Here is a 14,307-nt window from a genome sequence, read left to right on the forward strand (position 1 = left end):
ACATACACACACATACACGTCACTAGATTGCGCTTTCCTCATGCAGCAAACAAGCCACAGTTTAGTCTGCTTCCTAGTTTGTTTGCCCACTGTCTTTTCTCTTTTGTTGCCCTGCCTTGAGCTTTGTTTGAAGTGAGCTGTTGAAGTTGCAGCTGGGAGGACGATGAGCGAGGATAAAAAGAGTTGTGCCAAGTCGCAAAGTATGACGGTTGGTTAGGTTGGATAAACAGGAGGGTGTTTGTACCAGAAATACAAGGATGGTTTCCTTGTATTTCAAAAATACTGCAGTATTACAGTGCATGCAAACTATACCATTTTGAAATATCTGACAGGACATGCAAGCTGTATCCCTTCTGGCTCTTTAAGTTGAGCTCCAGTAAAGCAGCTATTGGAAGTGAGGTTTGAGAACAGTGTGTCCCCACAAAGCTGTGCCCCCCTCCACTTGCAGAGTGCAGGTGGGGAGGGAGTTTGATGATGGGCAGCTAAAGGAGTGGAGCTCTTATTCTTCTGAGGTTGTTTTCTGTACAAGGCGTTTAAATCTTAAACTTTTGAAATAGGAAAACAAGAATCATTTGACTCGAAGACCAAGTTGATGTCCTCAGTTAAAAGGAGAGAATGGGAGCTCATTTAGTTGTGACTAACATGGGTATTGTTCCTGATGATGAACCATTAGTGAGCAAGCCCAGTCACAGGCCAGGCCCAGTGGAAGTTTGTGGTGTACAGTGGGTGCCTGCAGAAAGGGGGAGGTGCGGAAACAAAATACAGCCCGACTCCTCCTCACACAGTTCACCCTCTCTTAATGTTGCTCTTGGAGGTCACAGCACCTAGCAACAGCCTGGATCAAGCCCTGAAGGAAACATGAGACAGCACACAGGCATACACACACATACACACACCTACGCACACACACACACAGTTTGTGCTGGGAAATGCATTTCTTAAATACGAAGATAATGAACTTACTCTGTTACTGCATTTATTTTTTGCCAGTTATGAAGCCTTCACAGGAACAAAAATGCAAAAAAAGAAACAACAGGCAGAGACATTTTCAAACTATTAGAATGATAATCTTTGAAAACAATATGCAATATGTTTATTTGATAATCTAGTTACAGCTTTTATTGTATGGCGCATTTGACCATTTCTTCTAGGTCTATACTCTAAAGTTAGCTAATAGACATTGTCTTTCACAATTATTGGCACCACTGTTAAAATGTGTAAAAAGCCTGAAAATAAAATCATGTGTTTTTTTGTTTTGCATAATTTTACGTTGAAATAACAAACCCTTTAACTATACTACATTCATTTAGTGAGAGAAAAAATTAAAATTCTCATAAATAATTGTTTTGATCAAAATCACTGGTACCACACTTACCATCTAAAAGTTGCTCCTGCTGTAGAACCTCCTTTTCCCGGACAGCACTCAGTCTTCTCCTATTACATCTCCCAAGTTTAATGCAGTCAAAGAGGGGGATATTTGATCATTTGTCTTTTTGTAATCTCTTTAAATCATCCTGAGTCCTGGGTCCTCCTAAATCCATACATCTTGTGTGGCTTGAGGTTTGGGGACTGAGACGCAGTGATGATCTATATTTCAATTATAATATAATGCACTTTATAATTGAAATAATACGAAGTTTTCATGCCAACCTCAGCACAAGATTCACAAGGCCTTTGGAAGAGAAACATGCTCAGAGCATACCAAATCCTGCACCATACTTAGCAGAAAGTTTAAGGTGCTTTTTTATGTATTCATCCTTTGTTGCACATAAGACTCACTTGGACCATTTGTTGCTAAAAAGCTACATTTAAACTTAAAAATACAAAGTTCCAGTTAAAGCATGAGTTTAATTTAGTGAACTCTGGACATTTACATCTTACATAATAGGACAGAAAAGGCTTTTTCCTGGCATGCCTCCCAGATAACTAGAACTAGTCAGGATGTAAATGGTTTAATGGGTGTTGAAAAGGCTTGGTGATCCCACAATGCCACTCTTTGCAGTAGTTCTGTAACAGCGAGATAGATTTTGTGACACTCCCTGTGAGTGGTGGCATTATAAGCTAAAAGAAAATAAGCTAAAAGAAAAACCCCTCTGTGTCATTTCAGGGTTGTATTCCATGGAAACGGGAAGTTGTAGCCTATTAATTAAAGATTTCCATATGTTTTAAAAAACAAAAAAACAGTCAAGTAAAACAAACATCATGTCACATTTATAGTATTTATTAGGATCTATAAAATAACTTTCTTTACTTGGATTTTTGTGAAATCCACGTAAATGGGTGAAGTTGTGATGCTGTAATAAAAAAAACATATTGTAAAACCAATAAGATAGTGTGGCAATACATGTGGAGCTTTATTCATTTTGTTGTTTGGAGAAATATATAAAATTTTCAGTTCAAGTGACACCAAGATTAACAGGACATAAAAATCGAACCACAGATTTTAGGTATTTATTTGCCTTGAATCCTTCTTTAAACATTTATGTACACAATAGATGTTTTGTGTTTTTTCTAGTGTTAAAACCAACTAGTTACACACAGGAATTTATGTACTCAGGTTTGCTAAGATGCTGCCTGCCCAGACTGAGTTCAAGCAAAAGGTACCTTTTTATTCAGTAACTATACTGTTTGTATTGGTTAGAGCTGCCCTCAAGGCTGATATCTTAACACAGGAAAAAGGAGCAAGCCCACATTTCTAGGTAGGACTTTTCCCAAATGTTCAACGTATTACAGCAAATCAGTCCGACATTGCTGCCTCTCTGGAGATCTACTTATTGACCACCAGTCACTTTCATTGCACTCAGTTTTGAGTTCTCAGCACTCGATGCATACGTATACTTATATGTCTCTGCCAAAGCACACTTTTGCTCATGCATGCATATGTATAAAGAAGTGAAAGCAAACACAGGTACGGCTAATCCACCACAAGTTCATATTTTGGCAAAATGTCATCAATTTTGCATTCAGTGTACTTTCACACAGTCAGCAGGCTAAAAATAGCTGAAGGACTCTGGCTCGCTGCCCGGCCTCTAACCGTCAATACACTATCTTCCCCCTCACTCTGACATTCACTATTTAACCTACAATATCAAAGCCAGAAGCAGCACTGACCTGTAAGTTAATTATTTGGAAAGCCCAGAAGGTGTAAGCTTGTGTAATATCTAAGTAGATTTTTTTTGGTGCAAACCAGAAACAACACAGAAACATCAGTTGTTCTTGGAAAGAAAATCTTATCTGCTTCTTGGCTTTGATGTGGCAGTAAGAGGGCATATTTCAACTGTTTACTTGACCAGTTGATTGTTGTGTTTTTTCCTGGAGCTGTAGTTTGAGATCCGCTGCCTGTTAATCAGCTCTCACTGACTGTGCCACTTTATCAGTCTCTATCGAGCTCTTCATCTTTCCGTCTGCCTGATTCTGGTTTGAGAACTTCTCCTCCCTTTGCTTTTGATGACGGTTAGAGATATCAAGTGTTCTGGCAAAGTATTTTCATTTTGTGTAGAAGAATGTTTGTTTCCCTAATTCCAGGAGAGGGCAGACTGAGGTTAAAAGCTTTTAACGAGTGTTCAAATACACCTATTACATTATTGTGCAGAGGATGTTTTAAATACTTGTGTTAAGCCGTCCATTTAGAAAAATCATAGTACAGGTGGAGAACATTCATTGAGCATTTGCTAGACTCAGCTAAAACGCTGGTTGCTATGCTGTCAATTATGGCTCTCGTGGTGTTACAGCGCTCAGAACAGATCCCTCTGGAGTAGAATATCACTCATTTTCTTGAAAACCTGAGAGGCCAGGTTGCAACAAATTATTCACTCATTGCACAAGCGCTGCAGGCAGTTTATGTATTGACAGGTTGAGATAGTGCACTATATTCTGAAGGGTGAAAAGTTGCCTCTAATGTAGCTAACCCAGCAGGGGAAACAGGGAATAAAACATGGGCCGTAGGGTCACCACTGAAGCTGAAACTGTTCTCCATCACTCTGCCTGTTACTTCTATTATATGCTGCTGATCCCCATGAACAGATGTACCCAAAAGCCAAGACAACCAACACCAACACATTACTGGGCTTTAGCTATATTATATTACAATGTGAAGAAATGAGATAAAGTTCACATGTCATCATTCTACAACCACAAACGACAGATAAATAATCTTTCAGATGTGATGTGTGTTTGTATTTGCCCCCCTTTACTCAGACAATCAACCAACTGCCTTCAGAGAGTCCCCTAGTTGTTAAATAGAGTCCACTTGTTTGCATTGCAGTTCAGCTGTTCTGCTCCCAGTCTTTGGACTTTGGACTCAGCTCATCTTCCAAAAATTACAAGTTCATGGCAAGGAGAGGATCAGTTGAAAAGCCCATGGTAACTGGGAGAGCTGCAAATGTTCACAGGTCAGATGGAAGAAGAAACTGGCCTAGTGAGAAAAGTATTGTCAAGTTAAAACAGCAAATGGTGTAGTTGTGTGAGTGCAATACCATCTCCACCCAGCTGGCACGTGGCTCACAGAAAATCAAGCACACCCGTCTCTCCCACTCAGGCCTTCAGGAGCCTATAAAGCAACTCAGCACACCTGTGTTTGAGATAATCTCTACAAACAAAGACCTCATCTTCAAGCTCCTGCAGAACACCACTGGTAGGAACTGAACTTTAAATCTGTATTCAGAGGACCTTGCTGGCTTTACAAAATGGATTTATGAAAGTAGTTCATTTTGTTTATTTTCTTTTGATGACTCAAAAAGTAATTTGTACTTTGTGTGTTTGTAGGTTTTCAACCTGCTCAGGTGTCATGAAAGAACAGTGATTTAAAGAAAAGAAAGAGAAATAAAATAAAAAGATGACACTGAGAAGAGTTGGTCCGGGTTGTCTTTGATGGGAGCAAGCCTTGTCAAGTTTGGGCAGAAGCTAAGGTGTTTTGTAGAGACTAAAAACTTGACAGTTGAAAACCAATGGAAACCAGCTGGAAACCAGTTCGAACCAATTGGGAACCAGTTGGAAACCACTGTGAAGATCAGATGAAAGAGAAGTCCTGAGGAAAGAGCTTTGACGAATCAACTCAAGGAGGAACATCAGGTCATTTCATCTATACAGTCCACAATGGCTGAAGAAATGTTTGGAAAGTCAGTGAAACAATTGAAGCTGGATCGCACCATGGCAAAGTCTTCCTTCACCAAGCAAGCAAACTTCCTGAGCAGAAAAGCTTCCAACATGACAGAGATGGAACTGCGAGAGGAGTTTAAAAAGCTAACTTCTGATGCCAGACATGTAAGTGACTCAAATGATGATTACAAAGCTGGACTATTGGCAGAGGTGGGAGATGAAGCTGATGAACTTGATGAACAGCAAAAAGCTGATTTGGAAAAGACTATTATTGACTGTGAATTAAAATTAGAAGAAGTCAAACAAATAGTTCAGTCTAATTTGTGGAAAAAATATGGTCAGGATGAACTCTATACTGCAATTCAAGAGGCTGAGAAGGCATGTAATGATGCTTCTGACATAAAAGTTTTAACTGTGTACAAAAACGCATATGAAGTGCAGCTGTCCTTCGTGGAGAATGTGATCCAGGAATCTATTAAAAGTTTTTTGACCTGGGAAATGTGGATTCCAGTAGAAGAAAGGGACAACTTAGAAGACAGAGTAAAACAAATGAAATTGATGAAAAATAAACTTCAAACAAGAAAATCACAGTTTGCCATAGCACAAACAATTGCAGAGGAGAAGAAGAAATCAGATGATGCGCAATCAGACCTTACGTCTTTTCCTATACTAGCTCAACCTGCACCCAGTGTAAAGATTAGACCCATTTGTCTACCAAAATTTCATGGCTGTAAAAGAAACTTTCACAGATGGAGAAAAGACTGGGAAAGCCTGCAGAAGCAGGGAGAACCAAGTGGCTCAGTGGAAGTGAAAAAGTTTCAGTTGTTGGATAGTGTGGATGAAAGAATCTGTAATGAATTACATCTGTCTGCTTATGATACTGCCGCAGATATGTTCCGAGTGATGGAAAATAGGTATGGCGACAAGTTAAGCATTGCTTTAGAAATTATTGAAGAGCTTGAGAAGACTCCACCCCTGAAAGCAAACCAGCCAAGGAAAGTGATAGATCTTATTCAAGCAATTGAAAAGGCTCTAGCTGACTTAACAGAGTTAGGTAACATTGGAGCAATGAAAAATCCTTTGGTTATTAAATCTCTAGAGAGTAAACTACCTGATGTTATAAAGAGAGACTGGCTAGTTTTTATGGTTAATCCTGCCAATGCAGTTACACCAGATAACCATTTTGATAGTCTTCTCAAATTTTTAAAGACACAGGAGGAAGTTCTAGAGAAATTGGAGCAACTTGGAGTGAGTGAAAAGGTTGAGAAGAAGTTTGAGAAACGACATGCTTTTACTCGATCCACAAGAAAGAATCATGTCTGTATTGTGTGTGGAGACGCAAGACATGGAGATAAAATATTCTTCTGCAAACAGTTCAAAGCAATGAATTTACCTGAAAAGCTCAACATTGTAAAGACGTTGGACACATGCAAAAGGTGTTTGAGAAAGCATGGAGATGCTGATTGCATCAATACTTACCTTTGTAGAAATAAAGATTGTAAGAAAAGAAGCTTTTCAGATCACCATTTCCTCCTTTGCCCAAAGGGTGAGCTTACAAAGGTTGAGACTGTTAAACCAAGAAGGGAAAATAGACTGACAGAAGAGCAGGAAAAATTCATAGCTGGACTTTCACCAGAACTAGCAGAAGAATGCAGAAAAGCCTTTTCAAATGTGACTGCTTCAACAAAAAACACAAAGTGTGAAGCCTCTGGGCTTATGGAGTCATATGGACTAAAAGAGCAACCTGTCATTCTAATGCTATTGGAAGTCACTACGAACGCAGGCCAGAAAATAGGCACTTTGATTGACTTGGCTTCTGATACTAATTACATTACTCATCAAGCAGCTAAAAGGTTGAGCCTAGAAGGTGAAAACATAACATTAGTTGTTCATGGTGTTGGGGGAATGTCAGTCAAAGTTAGAACAAAGAGATACCTGTTAAGAGTGAGAGTTAAGACCCCCAAAGGCACAGTGAAAGCTCACCAACTCATTTGTTATGGACTTAGTGAAATTGCTAAAGTGCATAAAGTCATTCAACCACTGCAGCTGCAAAAGTTTTTCCCAGATGTTGGCCTGGAAGACCTTAAAAGACCAGATACCATTGAGCTGCTAATAAGCCACAGAGAAGGCAGACTGGCCCCTCAAAGAGTCAAGGTTGTTGGAGACCTGGTCCTGTGGAACAGTCCACTCGGCATGACCGTGGGAGGAGCTCATCCGGATCTTTGTGAAGACGTCGACGTGGCAGCACACAGGTCAGAAACGCACTTTGCTCGTTCTATGCGCATTGCTGCTGTAAAGTATAAAGAAGTCTGCAGTTTCGAAGAAGTTAAAGCAGAAAGCAAAAACACAACTACCAATAAAGAGTTTATTGATTGGTGGAAGTGGGAGAGCATAGGAGCAGCTTGTGAACCAAAGTGTGGTGGATGTCGCTGCGGAACATGTCAACCAGGTGGGAAAGATATGACATTAATGGAGGAGAAAGAACTTGAAATAATTAAACAAGGTCTTACCTATGTGCAAGCAGATAACCACAGTGATGCTCCCCACTGGGATGCAAAGTATCCTTGGATTGTAGAACCCGCTTGTCTTCCCAATAACAGGAAAAGTGTTGAATCAACTTTCTTAAGAACAGAAAGACGATTAAATAAAGAGCCTGAATGGAAAACTGTCTATGCAAACCAGGTGCATGAAATGGTGGAGAGGAAAGCAGCAATAAAACTAACAGAAGACACTCTAAACAACTGGAAAGGACCAGTATGGTATGTAAACCATCAGGTGGCGCCAAATCCTCATTCTGTGACCACTCCTGTGCGTTTAGTATGGAACAGCAGTCAAAGATTTGAAGGTCTAAGTATGAATGATATTCTGCTGAAAGGTCCTGATGTTTTAAATCCCATTCGTGCTGTTCTACTCAGGTTCAGAAGGGGACTGCATGCTGCCCTGGGAGACATTAAAAAAATGTATAACTCTGTTTGGCTAGAGGACCTGGAGAGACATCTTCACAGGTTCCTCTGGAGAGACGGCTCAGAAGAGGAGATCGGTGAGTTTGCCATTACCAGAGTTAACATTGGGGATCGACCTGCTGGATGTATTGCCCAAGTAGCAATGCGAGAGACGGCAAAACTGCCCATGTTTGACAGCTGTAAAGAGGAGCGTAGGATCCTGGAAGAAGACTGTTATGTCGATGATATTTTAACATCTGACAATGACCCAGAACTTTTGCATAAACACATTAAGAAGGTGGAAGAGATCTTACAAGCTGGGGGATTCTGTTTGAAACCATGGGTCCTATCAGGTCAAAGTGGGAGGCAAAACATGTCCTTACCTAGCAGAGACAAAATCCTTACACTCCCTAATCAGTTGAAAGAGGATGATAATAAGGCTTTGGGAGTGGGATATCTGGTGGAGGAGGATAAATTATATGTGATGACATCAATTAACTTCTCAAAAAGGAGGAAAAAAATGAAGATGGGACAAAACCTAGAAGAAGGAGAAGTGAGAATAAATACTCCAAATCCTCTCACTAGGAGAGAACTCCTTAGCCAAGTAGCTAGTCTTTTTGATCCCATTGGGCTAGTCACACCCACCAAACAAAAAGGAGCCATTCTAGTGAGAAAGGCTTTTCAAGAAACCAGAACTGCAGGCAAAGCAGGTGATACTTGGGATCAACCACTTTCTGATGGGCTAAGAAATGAAGCCATTGAATTATTCCAGGATTATGTTCGCCTGGGCCAAATTAAATTTCACAGGAGTTTAACACCAATCAGTTGGATTAGAAAGCCCATTGGAATAACTTTCTCTGATGGGAGTGACAAAAGTTATGGGGCAGTTCTATACTTCAGATGGGAGACAGAGCAAGGGATCCAAGTGAGACTTGTAGAATCCAAAGCAAAACTTACTCCACTCGATCAGAAAGGAGAACCTGTAAAAGCAGAAATTTGTGGTGCTGTGTTTGCAGCTCGTCTGAGGAAGTATGTTGAAAAGCACAGTAGGATGGAAATTGGAGGCTGGTACCATCTTCTAGACAGCCAAACTGTGCTAGGAGCCATTCAGTGTGACAGCTATGGGTACCAAACTTTCTTTGCTAACAGAATTGGTGAAATACAGAAAACTGGGCCTGTCGCAGATTGGTGGTGGATTCCAGGTGAGCTAAATGTTGCAGACATTACATCAAGAGGAGCATGTCCTGAGCACCTCCAAGAGGACTCACAGTGGCAAAATGGACCAAAATTTTTGTTGCAACCTATTGACCAGTGGCCGAAAAGATCTGCCAAAGACATTGCTATAAGTGCAAAGGAAGGGGTTGAAAAACTCCAAAGAAAAGCTTTCTCAGCAGTAATAACTAGAGCACAGTCTAAGCAAACTGAAGAAAAATTGTGTGATGAGGAGGTGACAAAGAATGCTCTAAAAGCTACAAAGTGTAAAGAAAGGGACAGGGAGCTCAAAATCTCACCTCTTACATTCATTGCCAAGCAGTTAATTCAAGAGAGGAGATACAGCAGTCTTTCTAAACTAGTCAGAGTTATTGCATGGGTGAGAAGAGCTGTTGAAAACTGGAAACTCACTTTAGAAAGTCACCATAGTGGCAGAAAAGTGAAAGAAAAAATTTCAACAGACATCAAACAATCAACCATCCATCCCGGGCTTAGTGTTAAAGAGTGTGAGAATGCACTGAGAGAGGTTTTTCTGGCTGCACAAGAGAATACCTCATTCCATGACACAACTTTAAACAGACTAGTTGTGTTTAAAGAACAAGATTCTGGACTTCAGGTATGTGGGGGTCGTATTCAATCCTTTAATGAAGACAAAAGAGCTGTTCCCATTTTACCTTATGACTCATGGGTATCCATGTTGGTTGCTCTTGAAGCTCATGAAGTAAATCATGAAGGCATTGCTGGAACATTACTGCAGATGAGGAAAAAAGCATGGGTGGTGAGAGGCAGAAGATTGGCTAAAAAAGTTGTGGATAACTGTGTGACGTGCCGGAAAATCAGGGCAAAAAGATGTGAACAGATAATGGGTGACCTTCCACCAGAACGAACACTGCCTGCCAGACCATTTGAGTTTACTACTATTGATCTATTTGGACCTTATGAAGTGAGGGATGAGGTCCGGAAAAGAGTTAAACTGAAAGTGTGGGGCATCATCTTCTGTTGCATGTCATCTAGAGCTATTCACACAGATCTTGTAAGCGATCAGTCAAGTGAAGGCTTTTTGTTAGCATACCAAAGATTTACAGCCTTAAGAGGACATCCAAGGAAGTTATGGTCAGATGGCGGAAAAAACTTTATTGGAGCTAAACCTGTCCTGGTTGATCTTTATCTGTTTTTGGACCGACTAAACAAAGAGAAAATTCAACATGAAGCTTTGGAACATGGAACTGAATGGAGCTGGAAAATACACCCTGCAGACTCCCCCCATAGGAATGGGGCAGCAGAAGCAGCTGTAAAGATACTCAAGCAAGCATTGCACAATCTAGGATCAGATGGAGTTTTTACATGGAGTGAATTTCAAACATTCCTGTATATGGCAGCTAATCTGGCTAATGAAAGACCAATAGATGCAAGAACTCAAAGTCGAGAAGATTGCATAAGCTACATCACACCAAACTCTCTGCTGCTTGGAAGAACTGATCTAAAAAGTGATAACTGTGGATTTGACTTTAAAAGTTATCCACTCAAGAGATTAAAGTTCATTCAAACAGAAGTGGACAGATTCTGGAGAAAATGGAGTCAACTAGCTGGACCAAATTTGTTTGTCAGAAGTAAATGGCGTTCAAAGAAGCGAAATGTTGCTGTCGGAGACATTATTTGGCTTGCAGACCAAAATGCTTTAAGAAGTCAGTACAAACTTGGCAGAGTGATCAGTGTAAACAGTGACGGGAAGGGGATTGTAAGAGATGTATATATACGAACTTATCCAAGTTACCCTGTACCACTTGTGAGAGCTGGAGGACAAACGAGGAAGATGAGGAAGAAACTTCAAATGAAGATACCCTCAACAATACTTCACAGGGATGTAAGACGCATTGTGTTATTGCCAATAGAAGAGCAAGAAAACCCTGCTGGGACAAGATCTGGTGAAGAGAGAGAGGTGTGATCTCCTTGGGTTCAAAAAACCAGGAGCTCAAGTGGGAGGTGTCAAGTTAAAACAGCAAATGGTGTAGTTGTGTGAGTGCAATACCATCTCCACCCAGCTGGCACGTGGCTCACAGAAAATCAAGCACACCCGTCTCTCCCACTCAGGCCTTCAGGAGCCTATAAAGCAACTCAGCACACCTGTGTTTGAGATAATCTCTACAAACAAAGACCTCATCTTCAAGCTCCTGCAGAACACCACTGGTAGGAACTGAACTTTAAATCTGTATTCAGAGGACCTTGCTGGCTTTACAAAATGGATTTATGAAAGTAGTTCATTTTGTTTATTTTCTTTTGATGACTCAAAAAGTAATTTGTACTTTGTGTGTTTGTAGGTTTTCAACCTGCTCAGGTGTCATGAAAGAACAGTGATTTAAAGAAAAGAAAGAGAAATAAAATAAAAAGATGACACTGAGAAGAGTTGGTCCGGGTTGTCTTTGATGGGAGCAAGCCTTGTCAAGTTTGGGCAGAAGCTAAGGTGTTTTGTAGAGACTAAAAACTTGACAAGTATTAAATGATTGGCCTGCATGCAAAGCAGAAAATTAACAGTGAACATTATCCTGAATATAACATCCCCATAGTGAAACATTATAATGGCTGCATAATGCTAACTACAGGACAATCTGGAAAATCTTTCAGAGGCTGGAAGAACCATTAGATCGGACTGGATGTTCACCTACAGCAGGACAATGATCCTAAAATGTCAGAGGTACAGTGGAACAGTTATGATCAAACATATCTGAGTTAGAATGGTCTAGTCAAACTCCAAACTTAAATCCATTAGAGAAGTCATGCCAAGACAAAAAAAAATGCTGTTTCTAAGACTCTTCTACTCTGTCTGAGTTTAAATTATTTTTAAAGTAGACTGGAAAAAGATAGTAGTAACAAATCAATAAATAGTTTGCATCTCTAACTGCAGAAAAATTAGATTATTCAAAGTATTGAGTTGAGGAGCATGCCAAAGTTTTGAAAAACAAATTGGGAAAAGATTGTCTTTTTTTCTTTCCAATCCACAATAGCATACTATGTTATGACTGCAAAATAATCAAAATGAAATACACAGAGATTTGTGGTTGTAACCTGACATAATGTAAGGGATTCAGAAGAATACCAACATATTTGCAGTACACTGGAATTGTAATAACTTTTTGATCATTTGAATATCTTAGGAGACTGTTATTTTGTTCCAATTTCTGCATAAAACCTTCCCTGTCCCACACAGCTGGACAATTTCCTGCGAAACTCTCAGGTTAAGTTGTGTTGTAGTTAAAGAGCTTTACAGCAACCATATCCCATTACAGGGGCCAATAACGCTCCTCTGTTTCCAGACTTACAGGCTAAACTTTAGTTAAACCAAAGCACACTGGACTGGTGGTAAAGGGGATGCAACCACAGCAGGATGAGGTTTAGGTTCAATGCTGAACACAGTGGGGAGGAAATCCTCTTTGAGGCTTGGTTATTCTCCTAAATCCCAAATTTGGGACTGTCAGACAAACTTTCCAGCTTCTACAGGGAAGACGAATTGTTAAAATAGCGGAGTTTTCTATACCTTCTCATTGAATATAATTCATCTGTATTCCTAAGATCAGTCATCACCAAGAGAACTTGCAAGAGCTTAAAAAAGCATGGCAACCACCAAAGTAATTCAGTAATCTTTCCTTTTTTTTGTTTGCAGTCCAGACTTCACATCCCTTTCTGCTGACAGCAATTTTGACCAACATGGGAGTGTGCAACTGGGATGCGGGCTGCAGTGAAACACAATCCTGGAGACAGAAACTCAAACAGGACTCTGTTCTGTCTCTGATCAACCTGACACGCACCATTTGGTTTTACTATTCATGTCTTTTGAAAACCCCATAAGACAACGTCAAGACACTGTAGATAGAGGTGGGCACAATGTTAAGGAAATGAAGAAAGGCTTAAGTCAAATAATCACAACACATATCTCCTTTAGTTTCTAAAACAAACTCCAAACACATTTCAATGTTCTGTTGCATCAATTATTTTTTCTATTTTTAAGCACCTTTGTTCACAGCTCACAGCCAACCTGCGCTTTGGAGTCCCAATGAGACTCTACCCTATTCTTGAGCGTCTCACACAGACCAGTAGTGTGTCAGGTTGTCTTATGTGCACTAATGTGAGTGTATATGTCTGTGTGTTAATCAGGAATTACATGACATCTCTTGGAAAGAGAAGATGAATGGGAAATTTGAAGGTGTGAATGAAGACAATAAAAGAGAGTTTTGGAAAGAAAACTAAACCCAGATGTCTTTCCATTCAGGTTCTTCATTTTTGCCAGAAATAATTTCAAAAAGAAATAAATCCTGTAAAATAAGCTTACTGATATTTGAGGATTATGTTGATGTGCTTTTTGCTGTTTGCACTGCCTCCAGTTATTTTAGAGACTATAAATAAAAAAGAAAGGGTTTTTCTCTTTCTTTCTTTTTTACTTTACAAGTGCACACTGAGGGAATGAGCTCTAAAAATAAAACATATGTTCCTCCAGGTCTGCGGGAGCAGGGGCCCCATGCGTATTGTTTTGGGATATGGTGGGAGGACAGGGAGGATCTGGCCTGGAGAGAGATTTTGCAGAGACAGAAAGCATCTGGTGTACTCTTAACACGAGGGCATTGAAAAATATCTCCTGTAAACTGTTCTGTGCAAAACTATTTCCAATATACTATAAACAAACGCAGGTCAGACCATTTTCTAAATCAATGACAGAACACATTTGTGTGACTTGCACCTGGATGAGATGGGGAGTTGAGCTACAAACGTCTTTATCGTCTAAACACAAAGTAAATCTAAGAGTAATCATTTAATTGTAGAGCGCTTGCCAGCAGCTGAGAAAACTTCCTGTTGAGGAATATGTAAAAGACAGCAGACTGAGAGGTGTGAAGCTCTCTGCACAGAACCGGGAGGAGAAAGGAATGGATATTGTTGCTGTTGGGTTAAAGAAGACGTGTCTGGAGTTAAGTCTAACACACTTTCCTCCTACAGCTGTATCAACTTTAACCATTTAGTTAGCACAATAATGAAACTCGATCTAGATTTCACAAGTAGAATATAAAAT

The 14,307-nt window shown here is 40.0% G+C and overlaps 1 protein-coding gene across 6 annotated transcripts; it reads left to right on the forward strand.

The window, feature by feature from the left end:
* Positions 1-4,436: 4,436 nt before the first annotated feature.
* Positions 4,437-11,733, forward strand: LOC111611562. Of its 6 annotated transcripts, XM_023348476.1 has the most exons (3): positions 4,437-7,349; positions 7,780-7,856; positions 8,013-11,733. In XM_023348476.1, exons 1-2 carry the CDS (start codon positions 5,095-5,097, stop codon positions 7,811-7,813), a joined length of 2,289 nt encoding a protein of 762 aa, XP_023204244.1. In that variant the 5' UTR covers positions 4,437-5,094; the 3' UTR covers positions 7,814-7,856; positions 8,013-11,733. The 6 variants fall into 6 exon arrangements, 5 of the variants coding, with proteins under 5 accessions (XP_023204244.1, XP_023204240.1, XP_023204243.1 ...); XR_002754084.1 differs by having other exon boundaries at positions 4,437-11,438; positions 11,570-11,733; XM_023348472.1 differs by having other exon boundaries at positions 4,437-7,856.
* Positions 11,734-14,307: the final 2,574 nt, after the last annotated feature.

Source organism: Xiphophorus maculatus, chromosome 16 (assembly GCF_002775205.1).
Source record: "Xiphophorus maculatus strain JP 163 A chromosome 16, X_maculatus-5.0-male, whole genome shotgun sequence".
Lineage (NCBI taxonomy): Eukaryota > Metazoa > Chordata > Actinopteri > Cyprinodontiformes > Poeciliidae > Xiphophorus > Xiphophorus maculatus.